A 17,142-nucleotide genomic window follows, 5' to 3' on the forward strand; every position below is an offset into this window, starting at 1 on the left:
CATTGCAGTGATTGCACGTCGTCGTTGTTGTGAATTTAAGCTTTCATTATTAAGATCTATGCAAGAGTAATAAAGCAAGATAAAGCAAAGGAGGCTCCATTTTCCCTAAATTCGGAATCACATCTTTGTCTCAAAAAAAGAGAACGAGACTGGTTCCACGAGAAACACGAAAGGAAAACAAGTATTGAAAGTTGAAACTAAAGAAGCGATCCCTCGTGGGGTCATTTCTTTTTGGATTTGACTCATTAAAAAATAAGAAAACTAATTTAATAAAATGAAAAAAATAAAAAGACTAATTTTATAATTAAACCTTTTATTTATAAGATCCAAAAATAGTTATTAGAAGAAACCAAATAAAACAAAAAAACAATGGTGGACGTCCTTTCTTTTGGCTGTTCCCAAAAGACTCTATTATTTTCTGAATTGTGGGTCTCATCAAACATCAATAGTTTGCTTAACAAGTCAGAAGATCGTGGATGTCATTCTCATATTCTGCCGATTCTCAATTACGATGACAATTTCTTTCCATGCTAGTGCGTATGTAGTTTTATTCAGAGAAATTATGAAAATGAGTAAAAGGTATTTTCATTTGTGAAAGTTATAACTTAAATTAAGTAAATCTGGACTAAATATCACTTTTTAATTTATTATATTTTAGTATTTTTATTTTTAGATATTAAGTTTTAAAGGTTTTATTTTAATCATTTATATTTTTAAAAGTTTTATTTTAATCTTTTATTTGTTATTAAAATTAAATATCAATAAAAAAATATCAAATTATTCATATTTTTGATATATTTAAAAATTAAATATTGTGTCAATTTTGAATGAAGTATCAAATAAGTTTTATTAATATAAATTTTGGTAGATATAATTTATATGAAAGAAACTTTTAATAGTGTATTTTAAAAAAAATATTTAGTTATAAGTTATTGAATGGTGTAATAAGTTATAACATTATCATTTATTTCTCCCTATATGTAATATACAGTGTTTAAATTGGATTATTTTTAAAAAATATTAATTTAAGAAGTATTAAATATTATTTTATTTAAATTACTTAAAAATAAATATCAAATAAGATTTATATTTTCAATATAATAATTGTTCTTTCTTTTTAATAAATTTTTTTAGTAGGTTAAATTATCATTTTTCTTAATTTATTTAGTTGGTTCAATTCTCTCCCTTTATTCTTAAAAGGTCCTATTAGATTTCTTATTTATTTTTTAAATAAGTTCAATTTGATTCATTTATTTTTAGAAGGTTAAAGTATGTCTCTTTTTTTAAAAATGAGTTTAATTTGATTTATTTTTCTTATGTTAGCTCCAACGTTTTAAAAAAATGAAAAATTTGATTTAAAATAGGATCAAATTAATCCTTTTTAAAAAAAGAAAACTTAATCAAAACTTTTAAAATTTTAGAGATAAAATTAAATCTGTTGAAAAAATAAAGACCTAATTGAAAGTTTGAAAAATAAAGAGAATGAATTGAATCTAATAAATAAAGCCAAGGGAAAAAAAACTAATTTAACCTTCTAATAATCTCATCTCATTTTAAAAAAAAAAAAAAAAAAAACAATTGCAAAGATCCTCAGACTCCGTCGGTGATCATTATATGTGGCTTCTTCTTGTACGTAGGCCAAACAGACTTTAATCCCGAACTTTGCCTGTCGTTATCTGATTTTCTTTACCCATTTTGTTTTGTTTATTTATATTTCCAACAAACCAAACACTTAGCTATCAATCAATTTCACTTCCCCAATTGAAATTTATAGTGGAAATCGATCCTCTATACATCTCTATCAGATTTTCATGAAAAAAAAAATAGTTTTGCCAGACCAATAAGTGTAGTTTTTGTACATATAAAAAACGATTATATTATCTACAATTCATATAAAAATAGTATTATATATTTTCTAAATTAAATAACAAAAAAAAATGGATTCTATACAAACAAGTTTTTTTATTATCCTTAAAAAAGACAGTTTTTCACAATTATACTACTAAATATAAAATAATATTAGTCATATAAGTAAAAAGTCTACTTCAATTTCAATTAGTAATATATGTGAGTTGTTGTAAATTTTATTATATTAATTTGTATAACATTAATCATTTTATTATATATTATTAATACAAGTATAACTCTTTAAATATAAAATAAAATCATACAAGTTGATAATTATAATTATGTACCTTTACTTAAATGATTACAAAAAGAATATTTTTTATAAATAAATATATGCTGTAATAATTCTATAAATATATAAGAAATGAAAAAAATATAAGTAAGACATCATAAATTTATAAATAAAAACTTATAATTATATATAAGATTGGTTTAGATGGGATTGATTTTTAAAATCGAATCCAAAATCTTATAAAAATCAATATTTTTTTTCAATTTTTGGTTAATTCAATTTTCTATTTTGGATTTTTTCTCTTAAATTGGATTAATTTATGAACACTCTTAAATGTATATTTAAATATTAGAATATTTGTATATAAAAAGACCAATCTGCCTCAACATATAAATTATCAAGACCAACACTGGACTAACTTTCAATATCTATTATTGTGAATCACTTTATTGCAAGATACCTTTAGTGCATTTTTTTTATGCTTTTTAAACACATTTTTTTCTTATGCTTCCTTTGGTGCATATTTAAATTTAAATTTATAAATTATATTCGCAAAAGCAACCAAAGTCTTACTTTTACAAAGTTAATTTTCTAGACAAAATTTTAATGTGTAAAGAAATTTTTTAGGATAACCAAATATTGTGGCAAAATTGAGTTTAATTCCAAACTAATTTTGAAACTCTCCAAACAAAAAATCAAACACAATCTTATTACTTGGATTTGCTTGAGAATGAATTCTATTTGTTTATTAATGAACTAACCAATGAATTCAATTTATTCAAAACCCCCTATATAAATAAATTAAAGCCTTAACTATATTTTTAGTCTTCTTTTCACTTCTTTTTTTACACTTTTAGTCTTTTAGATGTCACACTTTTGTGATTTTGATCCTTACTTTCAATTGTGCCAAGTGAGTAGTTTTTCAAGTTTTATTCTAGTTACACTCAGCTCTTTGTATCTCAACCTCATCCAATTTTAACTGATTAATTTGCTCAAAATGAAAAGGTGTTCCTTTTGTACATTATTGTCATAAAAACAACAAATTTACTCACAAAATTAGTCAAAAACAAACATTAGGTCAATACAGTTATAGTGCCTTTTTAAGTGATTGTAGCTTACATATTTTGTATTTTTTAGCTTGTATTTTATATTTATTCATTGTCATGTAATAGCTGGTTTGTCATGTTAGCTAATTATGTTAAAATTTAGATAAAATTAGGATGGAGGAATTTGATTGTAAATAGAAGAAAACTTAAAAGACCTAATTGATATAATTAGAATATAAAGGGCTAAACTCGTATAATTATAATGCCTTAAAACATCAAAATATAATCAAATCTAAATTAAATATAAAATATTTAAATATAATAAATTAATATATTTGATAGACTATAGACTAATAGTTATCGACAAAACGTATTTTAGTTATTTGTCCATATTGTAGAGGGATAGTTTGGCAACACTCTGATCATTCTTTGAATTAAGAAAAAAAATGGAGAGTTTAATTGTTAAAAATAAATTAAAGAGAAACTAAAATTACAAATTATTTAAAATAACTAGACAAAAAATATAATTAAATTAAAAAGAGAGTAGAAAATCGTACTGTATTGAATATATATCTTAATTGCATATGTGTGGAATGGGTAATTTTCCTAATCTATTGACCTATTGCAAACAACAGGCAAAATAATCACACCCTGAAAAGGAAAAAAAAAGAATGAAGAGAACACATATAAACACAGTGCACACACTGGTTCTTTGCCACACATGACAATGCAGGCATGGTTTCAAGCTCTCGAGTCTCGAGGAAGATTCAAGTTTAAGATCACATATACTTTTGCCCTGAAATTTCCCTTGTCCAGTAGTCATCGTAATCTGGATCCTTACCCACGTTCTCTATTTCTTGTTCAATAAACCATATACACTTGGCTATCCATCAACTTCAGTTATCCAATTAAATTTTGGAGGGTTAACCAGGTACCTATCTTTGTCAAAATTTTAAGAAAAATAAAATGTTTGCAACGTGCATAAACAATTTTTGGAATACAATATTCAAAATGGTTATATTGTTTATACTTCATATAAAGAATTATATATTATATACATTTAAAAATGATAAAAAAAATAGAGTTATCTAGAAAAGATTTCTTCATCTCATCTTTAATATAAAAAATTCGTGTAGTACAATTTGCTTGTGTACTCTACATTCAAGAGTTAATAAGAGAAATTATAAACGTCGCACACACACATACTAAAAATGATCATTCGTACACTTCCTCATTTACTTCTCTTGGATTTGTATGTTTCAAAATTTTCGTATTAAAATGATTGCAAGTTCCTCCATGCATAAAAATAATTCTAAAAGATAACTATTACTATACATTAAAATTCAATCATTAATTAATATTTAAAAATAATTCATTAGTCACCGGTTTCCATCTCTTTTCTTTTCCCCTTTCAGTGTACAGATCGAATGTATTAAATCTAGTGATTTGATAACTCCAATTCGTTTCATGATGTCCAGCTGTATAGAAAAAAAATTCTCCAAGGGGATATGTTGTTATAATACAATTGAGTACATGTTAATTAGCTGGGCATAGGCTACGATTCTGTGAGTTAGGTAGCAAAACAAGTATATATTTAATCTGCATGTGGAGATTATTAAATGGTTTTTAAAGTCTGAATTGACTTCAAACTATATATTTATATTATTGTGTTGTGAGAAAAACACACGAGTATACTGTATTTTATTATTATTCTTTTTTTAATATTGGTTTCGTTTTGGGGTTCACTTTGGCAGCTTGATAAGATCTAGTGATTCACAACACAACTATACCTTTTCAATTCAAAACAAACCAGTTGTCCATTCCATCTCTTTCATAAAATGTCATTTCCTTTTAATTATTTATGCACACTGAAAGATAGGCAAGATTATATTAAATTGCACGAAGAACATCTCATAACAAGACAAATATCATACTTTCATATATATACTAGCTAGGTAAGAATAAAAGTTCTGGCGCTTTCATCATTATACACCATGAGTTCATAATTTGTTTTGCGCAAAATGTTTCAGCCTTCTTTATTTTAATTTGATACATATATATATATATATATATATCTTTGCAAGTTATTACATCATCACTTTTATATGCTGCTTTTAATTATTTAACTAGTTTACAAGTGTTGTTTTAATTAAAATAAATTTGACTAGTATACAAGATTTTAGTAATTTTCATATCGTGGCTTATAAACTACCACTTTTTTTTCTTCTATTTTCATTTTTTTATTAATTTGCTTGATTTTCTTAACTTTTTTTTTGTTCAATTATCACCTACCATGCCCCCTCTTAATGATGTCATGTTTTGTCATTCATGTGTCTTCTTTTCTCAAACCCACATATTGGCCACACGCATCTTCATTTAAGCTTGTTAATTAATTGGCAAAGCAAAGATTATTAAATGTTTTCAAAAGTCCCAGCCGACTGCAACGTGAACCACTAGAACTTATCAAGTTAACGTACAAGTCAGCAGTTTCTCGATCTATCTGTATAATTCGAAACAACCATTAATTTGCGCATTCCATCTCCTTCTTAAAATGACCCCATGCAATGTACCCAAAAAATGATCCCATGCTTAAATTTTTTATACACCGAGTGATACAAAAGATCAAGATTATATCTAGCCAGAAAAAAGTTGCATATACGGAACATCTCATATAAAGAGTATCATATTTGTCATACATGCATGATAAGTAGGGGAAAAAAAAGGAAGATGTTGCCGTTTTCATAGTGATTATTCACTATTCAGCATGAATTCATAATTTGTTTTGTGTAAAACGTTTGATGGAGTCGGCAGCGAAAGAGAAAACATTATTTTTTAATGATGACATGCAGTTTAAATTATTTTCTTAAATATTTTTTAATTTTGTTTTTGTAAGGTGTTAATTTATAATTATGTTGGTTTTCATAAAACTTAAGGACTGTAATGATTAATTAAGGATGTCCCTGGGAAAAATTATTCTTTGACCGTTTTTTCCCTCTTTAATTTAGAATATCCTGTAAACATTACTGACAAATCATGTTTCTTTTATTCTGAGTAATGGGCCAAGTCTGTTCTGGTCACCCTTTATTAATTGAAGAATTGGGCCCATGTTTCTTTTACATATAATGCGTTCGCAGTTTTGTTGTTGTTGCTGTTTTAATCAGAGTGTGTCTAATTTTTTTTTTACTTCATTAGAAAAGAAAAGACAAAACTACAGTGGACTGGGAGAAAAAGGAAGTGACGACCTGCATTGGCTAAACAATGAGCAACACCATTAGCTTCCCTAATCCCTGGGGACTTATTGGATCGCAATGTACCAAGCATGATTGTGTTTGTAGTTTGAAATCACATTTGGAAATTGATTTTTTTTTTTGTTACAAAGACAAGATCAAGGTATTTCATTAATCATAACTTGAAATATACATGAGGGTATATGATGAATTTCTTTAAGACTAACATAAGCCGTGCCAACTTAACCGAATTGATAAGATTCTGCATAAGAATATTTTTACATTGAAGAATTATAGAATCACTTTTTGAAAAATCTATATCAAAACTGTTGATCCTATCTACAACCAAATTGCAGTCCAATTCAAAAATAGCATTGGACATGCCCATATCCGAGAGCCATCTTATAGCCTTAAGGAGCCCCATAGCTTTACCTTTGGAAATTAAAAGTTATAACTATTAATTTCCTAAATTCATATTTGATGCGTAAGTAGGTAAGCCATTACTTCTGGTGGTTTATGTCGCATCACTATTTTTGGTGCATAAAATCACTAAATGTCAATTATTCATAATTATCTTATTTCTTATTCTTATATAAAAAAAAAGTGGGCAACTTGCATTATCATAAGGACGAAAATTATTTCCTTCAATAACTATTTGATCCCACTTTTCTTATTTTTAATTTTCAATTAGATTTTTTCTTTCTAAAATCACTAAATGTCAATCAAACATGTTGCGATAATATTCATTGACATAGTTTTTCATAAAATATAATTCATGGAAATACAATATTAAAACTCGAAACAAACAATTCCTTAGATTTTGTTTTCTTGTATATTTTTTGTTTTCCTTTATTTGGGCCTAAATGGCAATAGGCCCATAGAGGCATACAAGTTAGTAGTTACTACTGCTTCTAGTTACACTATCTACTAATTAGTTTTTTTTTATCACCCTTGTTTATTAATGCTATTATTTTTTAATTGTTATTTGAAATTAGAATTTAATTTAAATTTATGGTTAGTTTATTTTTTAAAAACTTTTGAGTTTAATATGCATGGGTTATCAACGTAAATCGTTTGGCTTAATTACATAATTTATCAGTTAACTATTATTATTTTGTAAGTTTTACTATCCTATTTTTTTAGCATTGTAACATCTTTTTTTTTTTTATAAAAAAAATAGTTCATTTTATCAACCCACTAACTGTATAATGAAGTGCTAACGTGTATTAAAAAATGACGTTATTTTGCCACTAATACATGTGAAAGACATCATCTTGTTAACAACATGATGTTAAAATATGCAATAAAAATTTAATTAAAAAAAAGAATTTAAGGTTTAAGATTTAAATTTGTTTAAAAAATTAATTCCAAAATATATTAATTTTTCTTTTAAAAATTAAATTCCAGGATATATTAGAGTCTATTCTTAAAGAATAATTTTAATATATTCTACAATCAAAGTTTAAAAATAATTAACAACATACTCAATAACAGGAAAATCTAAAAGCAAGCAGAACCACCCTAAGTTAAGCAGGCTTCATCTGGTCCAAAGATTACCATAATGGCATAATTTCTTTTACTTTAAAAAATAAAAAAAAAATGGCAGGTGTGTGCTTAGTTATTTACACTATCCCTGGATTAGGTCAATTGAAGCTCAAACACCAAACACCCCCTTTCGTCATCATCAATACGCTAAACCTTCTTCTGAATCAAAACACTAAACCCTATCCAAACCCTATCCCTCTCTCTCAGATTCATTCCCATCATGGCTCTCTCCAAAGCCACCTTCTTGACACACCTCAGAGCCCTCTCCAACCCTCGCCGCCGCCATCCTTCCTCCGTCTCCCTCCGCCTCATTTCATTCTCCTCCCCGGAGGAGGCCGCCGCGGAGCGCCGCCGCCGCAAGCGCCAGCTCCGCATGGAACCTCCCCTCTCCGCCCTAAACCGTACCCAAACCGCGCCGAAGCCCCAATCCTCACCCTACTACCTAAACCCTAACAACCCTAAACTCCCGGAACACGTGTCCTCCCTCACCGGCAACCGGCTGAACCTGCACAACCGAATCCTAACCCTAATCCGCGAAAACGACCTCGACGAGGCGGCGCTGTACACGCGCCACTCGATCTACTCCAACTGCCGCCCCACCATCTTCACGATCAACGCCGTCCTCGCCGCCCTCCTCCGCCAGTCCCGCTACTCCGACTTCCTCTCCCTCCATCGCTTCATCACGCAGGCCGGCGTGGTCCCCAACATCATCACACACAACCTCGTATTCCAGACCTACCTCGATTGCCGCAAACCCGACACGGCCCTCGAACACTACAAACAGTTCCTCAACGACGCTCCCATGAACCCTTCCCCCACCACCTACCGTGTCCTCATCAAAGGGTTAATCGATAACAACAAACTCGAACGTGCATTGGAAATTAAAACAGAAATGGATTCCAGAGGGTTTTCCCCTGATCCTCTTGTTTACCATTACTTGATGTTGGGGCACACTAGGGTTTCCGATGGGGATGGCGTTTTGAGGCTTTATGAGGAGCTGAGAGAGAGGTTGGGTGGGGTTGTGGAAGATGGGGTTGTGTTTGGGTGTTTGATGAAGGGGTATTTTCTTAAGGGGATGGAGAAGGAGGCTATGGAGTGTTACGAGGAGGTGTTGGGGAAGAAGAAGATGAGTGCTGTTGGGTATAATTCGGTGCTCGATGCGCTTTCTAAGAATGGGAGGCTTGACGAGGCGTTGAGGCTTTTCGATAGGATGATGAAGGAGTACGAGCCTCCAAAGAGGTTGAGTGTGAATTTGGGGAGCTTTAATGTGATTGTGGATGGGTATTGTGGGGAAGGGAGGTTTGAGGAGGCTATGGAGGTTTTTAGGAAAATTGGGGAGTATCGAGGTTGTAGCCCCGATACGTTGTCGTTTAATAACTTGATTGAGAGGTTGTGTGACAATGGGAGGATTGTGGAGGCTGAGGAGGTTTATGGAGAGATGGAGGGGAAAGGGGTGAGTCCTGATGAGTTTACTTATGGGTTGTTGATGGATGCTTGTTTTAGAGAGAATAGAGCTGATGACTCGGCTGCATATTTTAGGAAAATGGTGGACTCTGGGTTGAGGCCTAACTTGGCTGTTTACAATAGGTTGGTTGATGGGTTGGTTAAGGTTGGGAAGATTGATGAGGCCAAGGGTTTCTTTGAGTTGATGGTGAAGAAGCTCAAGATGGATGTTGCTAGCTACCAGTTTATGATGAAGGTGCTGAGTGATGAGGGGCGATTGGATGAGATGCTTCAGATTGTTGATACGTTGTTGGATGACAATGGGGTTGATTTTGATGAGGAGTTCCAGGAGTTTGTTAAGGGGGAGTTGAGGAAAGAAGGGAGAGAAGAGGAGTTGACCAAACTGATAGAGGAGAAAGAAAGGCTAAAAGCTGAAGCTAAGGCGAAGGATATCGAGGCAGCTGAAGCTGCCAAAAGAAGTGCAAGAGCAGCAGTAGCTTCTTTGCTTCCATCCAAGTTGTTTGGGAACAAGGAAACGGATTCCGAATCTAAAACAGAGGGTGAAATTCAAGCTCTCGGTGAAGAAAGCGCTAATGCCACTGCTTCTGAGGCAGAGTTGGCAGAGAAAACGACTGAAACTGAGGGTGATAGAGCAAGTGAACAGTTAACAGGTTGAAGTTGTTGCAACTTCTTGGTGCTTAGATGGGGAAATATAATAATAACTTAATGATGCGTGGATGAGGAGGTATGATGTCTGTGTCTCTTTACCAAAATAGTTTTGAATCATCAACCTATGTTACCAACATTTTGAATCATTTTACGTATAATTAAATTTGTTGGAAAGGATTATGCAATTTATGGTTTTTCCATTTTACAGTGCCTTATTATTGTGGTGTTGGTCTAAACCTTCTTGAAACCCCCATTACTGGAGCAACAAGATCAGCCACTGGAACTATAGCATGCTTTATTTCTAAAAGGAATAGTGTTTCTCTGGGAGTTATGATGGAATTTCTTCTTAACTTGCAAGTGAAGCAATATTGACATTGGGGTAGATGACAGGTCAGAAGAAAGATGAAGCAACTTATTGTGTTTTGTACACAGATGAGTTGTGAACAACATTGTGGTGCGTAAAAAGCATATAGTTTAATTGGTTGAGTAGAGGGTATGAGTTATGGTAAACCCTTAGTTCAGTTTTATGGATAAAAAAAAACATATGGGTTTATTTAAAAAAAAAGGTATAAAGTTATTTGTAATAAAATGTTAGAAAATAATCTATTACTTTTAATCATACCATCTAAATTTAAGTGAATAGATAATGAAATACAATAAAATAAAATGCAGCTATATGGGAAACGATAATATGCATCTGATTTGTGATGGTAATTGAAAACTATTTTTAGATTCAAACCTTAAAAAGGAACCACCCATCTGGAAAGTGTATTCCAAAAGAGGGTGTAGCAAAACTATCATACTCATGGACGGGCCATGGTGTATGATTAGAATGTGTAATAATAACTGTTAGCAGCTGAGGAAAAAGTTAGTAGTTATATATTATTCGTTATATCTTATCTACTTTATTCCGAATTTTTATTTTTAAAATCCTATTTTTGATCAATAAATTTTTGAAAGAATCTTTTATAAAAGTTAATTTTAACTTGGATTCTTTAACCAAGGTTTCAGATTTAATTTCTGACTTAAACATGAAATGATAGGAGTTCCACTTTACCCAAAAAAAATGAGCTGACATGGGAATTACACCTTCTGCTTATTAAATTTTTTTTAAAAGAGTTTTTAACTTCATTTCTTTTTTCTCTTTATTTAAATTCAAGATCATAATTAATAAGTTAATTTTAAATTCATAAAATATTAAACAATGTTTAGTTTTTAGCTTACAAGAGTCTTTCATTTATAAAATTCTACTATTAAAACTATCTAAAACATGAATTGAGTGCTTGTAGAGTTTATTTAAATTGACACTCTTGTTATTTTCATGTAACATGAACAGTAAGAGTCCTTTCCTAGTCTAGGACCCTATATTAGGCATTGTAATAAGACCATTCTAAATGTCAAAACTCTCCGAACCTGCATTCTCAAAATCTTGAATTAAAAATCTAATTAATCTAGAATAGCCATCAACTAGTTCTTTTTTCCATGTTTGGTGGTTATCTTTTTTAGGAGTCTACTGCTCTATCGTGTGATTTATTAATAGTATTCACCAATCTATCAATGGTGCTTCTATTAACTAACTTAACTCGGGTGTTCAAACTTCAAAGCAAGGAATACGAATTCCAATTTCCAGTGTCGAATTCCAATCAAGCAAATTTTGAAGGAAGAAAACTTGTTTATTATACAGCTTATGAAATCTGAAAATTTTAGAGTCACCTTAGTGCCTTAATCTATTACAACATGCGCAAAGTTGGTATAAATATATCTCAAAAGAGTGTCAGAAACACACGATAAAAATTCCCCTTCAAATAACGTGTCAACTACAGAGATTTGGCATGCACACCCCAGCTTCCGAATTCTGTTGCTGTTGTTCCTTCCATATTCTTCCTGTGACTCTGAGCTTCAGTTCCTTTCTATCCCCACCAGAGAAAAATAGGGCCATGTTTCTTTGAATGATGAGCCCATCATGGCTATCCCTAACCTTACGGTGACTATCCCGAACACTTCGTGGTGTACCCTCCCAAATGAGTTTCCTACCATTGGCCCCAACCTCTAGGCTATAGCTATAATTCCGAGCTTCATTCTCATCACCCATAAAACGAAGGAATGCCATGTATACAGGTGCCATGCCAAGCTGGAAAGCTTCAAAATGAAGGCAGAAATATTGGCCAAAACAATGAAATACCTACCAAAAAGAATCAGAGGCAGTGAGGAGTATAATTAAACTGAAAATAAGATTAAATGTTACAGCTACATAAGGACAAAACTTAGTTAAGTTCTTTCAGAGTTGTTAGAGCTATGTTCTTTAATCAGAATTTAAGTTTTACTTTTAATGCGGATTATCAAAGTAAAGCTCCAATTCTGATCGGAGAATTACACAAATAACACCTAAAGAACTGTATCTAAGTTTTCCCCTTAAAATAAAGTTGTCCTTAGCCATCATCATTCTTCAACAAGGGCCAAATTTAACTAATCCAATGAGACACAAATATGGTTGAACCATGTAAAACAGCAATACAAGGGAGTGACAAAATAATTGTCATGAGCATTTAAAGCATTTTTCCATAGCATCAGTTCCTTATCTCTTCTCACAACAGACCACCTATATATGTTTGATGAGAAAATAAGTGGCAGTGATGAATATCAGAAATTGTATCCCCATGTACAATTTTTGAACAGCAAATATATGTGACAAAAGGAAACAATCTCCTCCTCCACACTCTTCCAGGATTTCAAAAAATGAATGAAAAAACAGATAAAAAGATGCAATAGACTTACTGTGAGCATCCAGGTTGCATTCTCTACTTCACGGGGATTTGATTTCACATAACGATGGTTGAATGTGCATCCGGTGTGCATGTCCACTTTATGGTCATCCCTCAAATGAGCAACAAGGAAAGGAATATCCCCGACAACAGAACACTCTGATCCAGCATAAGGACAACTATATGGTCTAAAATTACATACTGTCTCATGCTTGAGCTTGCTGTAGTATGGAAAGATTTCTGGACATCCAAGAGAGTAGTACTTGCAAGGTAACTCAAGTGATTCAGCCACCTTCTCCAGTGCCAGACACCTAATATCTCCAAGCTCTTGTCTACAAGTGGGACATCGGTTGTGCACCCTTGTTTTACACGTGGAACACAGTGTGTGGCCGTTGTGACACTGCAAAGAAACTCATTGTTACATTTTCTCCCCCTTCTTGACATATATAAAATACACACTTTACTGTTTCAATCATGACAAGATCAACTTTTGCACAACTTGAATGAAAAAACTAACACAAGAATTGCAGACTCAATGATTGGCTAAAGTATCAACGGTGGAAAGAAATTTTGGGTTATAGCTCTCCATTGGCCCAATGCTTAAAAAATTCACTAGCTTCAGTTTGTATGTCTGTAGTTATTTAAACATGGACACAAATATTGACTATTGAGCAGTGAAAGGACCAAGACATTAAATCTACTTGTAACTATTTCATGTTCCAAGACAAGTTGCTGTTTTTCCTTTTTTTAGCAACATTCTACCAACACAAAGATACATTGAATTATTCACTTTCAACATTATCAATAAATTTCAACCTAGACAATGCATCTAGCCATGATACTGGCATGACAATGTTCTGCATTCTGAACACAACAACATCCTGCAACTCTGTAACATATCCAACCTGAAGCATTTTTCACAGGATATATGTATTAAAAGAAGACTTGTTACAATTTTGGGTCTTGCTCTCACGAGAAACAAATGATCATGCTGTAAAGATCATAACTTCTTTTTAACTAACTCATAAAAAGCCAAATACATGGCTCAAAGCTTCAAACCAAAATATGTTAACTCTCCTAAAATCAACCTTCTCTCAAATGGAAAAACATGTCTATAAATTGAAACAATGAAAACTAATTTTTAATTGGTAAGCACTAAGCAGAAAAAGGAAGTGTTAAACAGCACCATGAAGCTCTCGGGGGCAAAATATATACAATGATACAACCAAGACAAGATTAAAATTTGAAAACATAGCAAATCCCTCTACCAGACACAATGATACTATGAATTGCAAGTAATGCCATCATAATTCCACAATCATCATTGAAGACTCTCATCAATTCTAGTCAAAACCTCCGAAACCAAATCTAGGTTGTCCTTATCTCCCTACCCCCTAGAAAAAAGTCAAGAAAAACTCAACCTTTCAAACCAAATCCACTCAACTCAAACCCCTTCCTAAGAGCAATCAAATTCATCAAAAAGACCCCAAATCATGAGATGTTAAAAAATTGGTGAAAAAGAACACACACCTGATGAATTGGAGGGTACATTGAATTAGTACAAACAGGGCATTCCAGCAACTCATGGACGCTTGTTGCCGGAGCAATTGCGTTGGGACCCACAGAATTGATGTTACTAGTGCCTCCGTTGCGAGGCTTTGTGGAAGAAAACTCAGAGTGATGATGATGGTTGGCGTGGATCTCATCCTCATCCATGCCGTCCGAGGATGACACACACTCAACGCTCTCCAAGTCCATCAACTCACCAAACCAAAAACCCCTTCCCCTTCCTTCCACCACTGAAGGTAATAAAAACACGAAAAGAGAAACACCCACTAATCAAAATCCGAAATTTCACCGAATTAATTATCTGGGTATCCCCCCTTTTTTTTCAATCTCTTCCTTCAATTCCCTTTGTTCTTCTCTCACTTTTTTGGGGGAAAAAAAGAAGAACAAGAGAGAGAGAGAGAATAGGAGAAGAAAGACGGGGATGGACGAGGATCGATAAATTGGATGAATGGGAGGGTTCCTATAAAACCAAACTCTGTTCTGGTGAAGAACAGGTTCTTTTCTTCGTTGTCTCTCTCTCTCTCTCTTTCTCTCTCTCTCCGAGGTTTAGATGGTGTCGTGCGGTGAAGAGAGAGAAAGAGGAAGAGGACCGTTAATTTCAGAAAATTAGATGGTCGATCCAACGGTAATTAAAATTCTACTAATCTGTTTACTAAAAAAAAAAAGTTCACGTAATATTTGTTATTAGTAGTTAGTATTTTGTTAGGTCACATGTTTGTTTTAAGAAAACAAGATAACTGACTCCCCTTTACTACAATTTTTCAATTTCTACTGAATAACTTTTTTTTAGTTCCTCTAATATTTAAATGCTCATTCCTATTTCAAATTTAAAAACATAGTGGATATACCAATTATTGCAAATTTGATGTGAAAACTTGGTATGCAATGGAAGAACTGAATTGGGTTTTCCACTTGACATAATAACAATGATATATAATGGAGGCAACCATTAGCCTTTTTCATTGAAAAGGAAAAAAAAAGTTATTTGATTTGGAAGTTTTTTTTTTTTTTTTAATTAGAAGCAATGATCATTATGTTGGTGGTCTATTCGATTATCTGTGCATTTCTTCTAAAGTAAGTATAGGGGTACGTACCTAAAAATAAGATAAGGTTAAGAAACAAAAACAAAACGGAAATATTGTCGTTAAGTTACAACTAATCAAAGTTATTTTACAATGCATTTCAGTTGCGGGTTAATTAATAGCATAATTTTGTGGTGTTAATAAATTTGAGCTGTGAGAAATCATGTTAAAATGGAAGAAGAGCCAGACGGGATATCTTATTCGTGTCGATGCAGAGCCGTAATCACAGGGAAAAGATCCAACGCAGTAATCACTAACATAGAAGTTGACACAACGAAAATGAAGTAGATTTAGTTCTCATTTTCTGCACCCTCACCTCACCCAACTTTTTAGAGATCTTTTATATATATATATATATATATATATATATATAGTATTAAGTAAATTGTGAGAGATAGAGCAGAGACTTTGGCACGAATGAATGATGATGAAGGTTATAGGTTTTGGTACAGTTTCACAACTTTATTTTCGGCGCACGTGGCTTGGCTTGCTTTGGTGTTATATTTGATGATTGATATTGCGATAGCAAATAATACCAAATCATAAATGCAATAAATATGCTAGACGCACAAAGCTGACAAAATTAAAGTAAGGGCATAATTAAAGAATGAAAATAGTTGTAAGAAAATGGTAATAGAAGAGTGAAGTATACTCCTATTTTTCTTAGAGATGCTGACTAACACTTCTCTTTCTTCTTATTTTAAAATGTATTTTTTCTTGAGAAATTAATATTATAAGTTACACTTTGTGATCTTTTTAATATAAATATTTTGTTTAACAATGAAGAATAATCATAAAAGTCTCTTAATTATATTGTGAATATCTTATTATTGATTTTAATATTTTAGAAGGCAAGGTAAATTTTAAATATTTTATTACTGACTTTTAAAACCTTTTATTTCTTCTTTAAAGGGCACAAAATCAATAATGAGATTACAAAATTAATTATTAATCGTATTGAGAATTACCACGAGAAAGAAAAAATCTCAATGATACTCAATCAACAATAAGGAATTTTGAAATGAACTCATATAACACATAAACAGTTATTTTTGAAGGAAGGAGAATGCATACTTTCAAATAAGATGGGAGAGGATTGCAATTTAAATATTTCTCCAAGAAGCAGACACAAATGCAAATTAATGTGAATTAATATACATAGGTAACATTCTTTAATTCAAATATTTAAAGAATAACGCTACAGATAGAGTTATTAGTTATACTCACCATATGATGACACTTTATTATTTGTAGAATAGTCTGGTTAAGGATTTTTTAAGTTTTAAAAAAACTCTCGTATGTGGTGAAAAGTACTTTATCTTATATAAGTTGTCTTCTAAGACAATTCACATTCTTTTTCAAAAAAAAAATATTAGTAATTAAAAAAATTATGATAAACATTTTTAAAAAAGCCATCGTTGTTAAAAAATTAAATGTAATTATAAATTATAAATTTATTAAATAATTTAGATAAGACACTAATACATAATTAAAATATTTAATACTTAACTTTCCAAAATAAATACTTTTTATTTTCTAATATAACGAACATTCATTTAAAAAAAATTAAAAACAAAACAGATATATCATGAGACAAGAAATAACACGTTACTTTGACAAGGCTTGTGATTGATTGTTCCAACTTTCAACTTTCAAATG

At 31.5% G+C, this 17,142-nt stretch overlaps 1 protein-coding gene and 1 pseudogene across 2 annotated transcripts; one reads left to right on the forward strand and one right to left on the reverse strand.

Moving 5' to 3' along the window:
* The first annotated feature begins 8,037 nt into the window (after positions 1-8,037).
* On the forward strand, positions 8,038-10,757 carry LOC114415551 (pentatricopeptide repeat-containing protein At3g49240, mitochondrial-like). Its single transcript, XM_028380308.1, has 2 exons — positions 8,038-10,146; positions 10,279-10,757. The coding sequence occupies exon 1, from the start codon at positions 8,179-8,181 to the stop codon at positions 10,075-10,077; it is 1,899 nt and encodes a 632-aa protein (XP_028236109.1). The 5' UTR covers positions 8,038-8,178; the 3' UTR covers positions 10,078-10,146; positions 10,279-10,757.
* A 926-nt stretch (positions 10,758-11,683) lies between these two features.
* On the reverse strand, positions 11,684-15,021 carry LOC114415552 (annotated as a pseudogene). The gene is made up of 3 exons (XR_003667369.1): positions 14,363-15,021; positions 12,846-13,232; positions 11,684-12,252 (listed from the first exon to the last, which is right to left on the reverse strand). The product of XR_003667369.1 is annotated as an E3 ubiquitin-protein ligase SINAT3-like (transcript).
* Between the last annotated feature and the right edge of the window lie 2,121 nt (positions 15,022-17,142).

Source organism: Glycine soja, chromosome 6 (genome assembly GCF_004193775.1).
Source record: "Glycine soja cultivar W05 chromosome 6, ASM419377v2, whole genome shotgun sequence".
Classification (NCBI taxonomy): Eukaryota; Viridiplantae; Streptophyta; class Magnoliopsida; order Fabales; family Fabaceae; genus Glycine; species Glycine soja.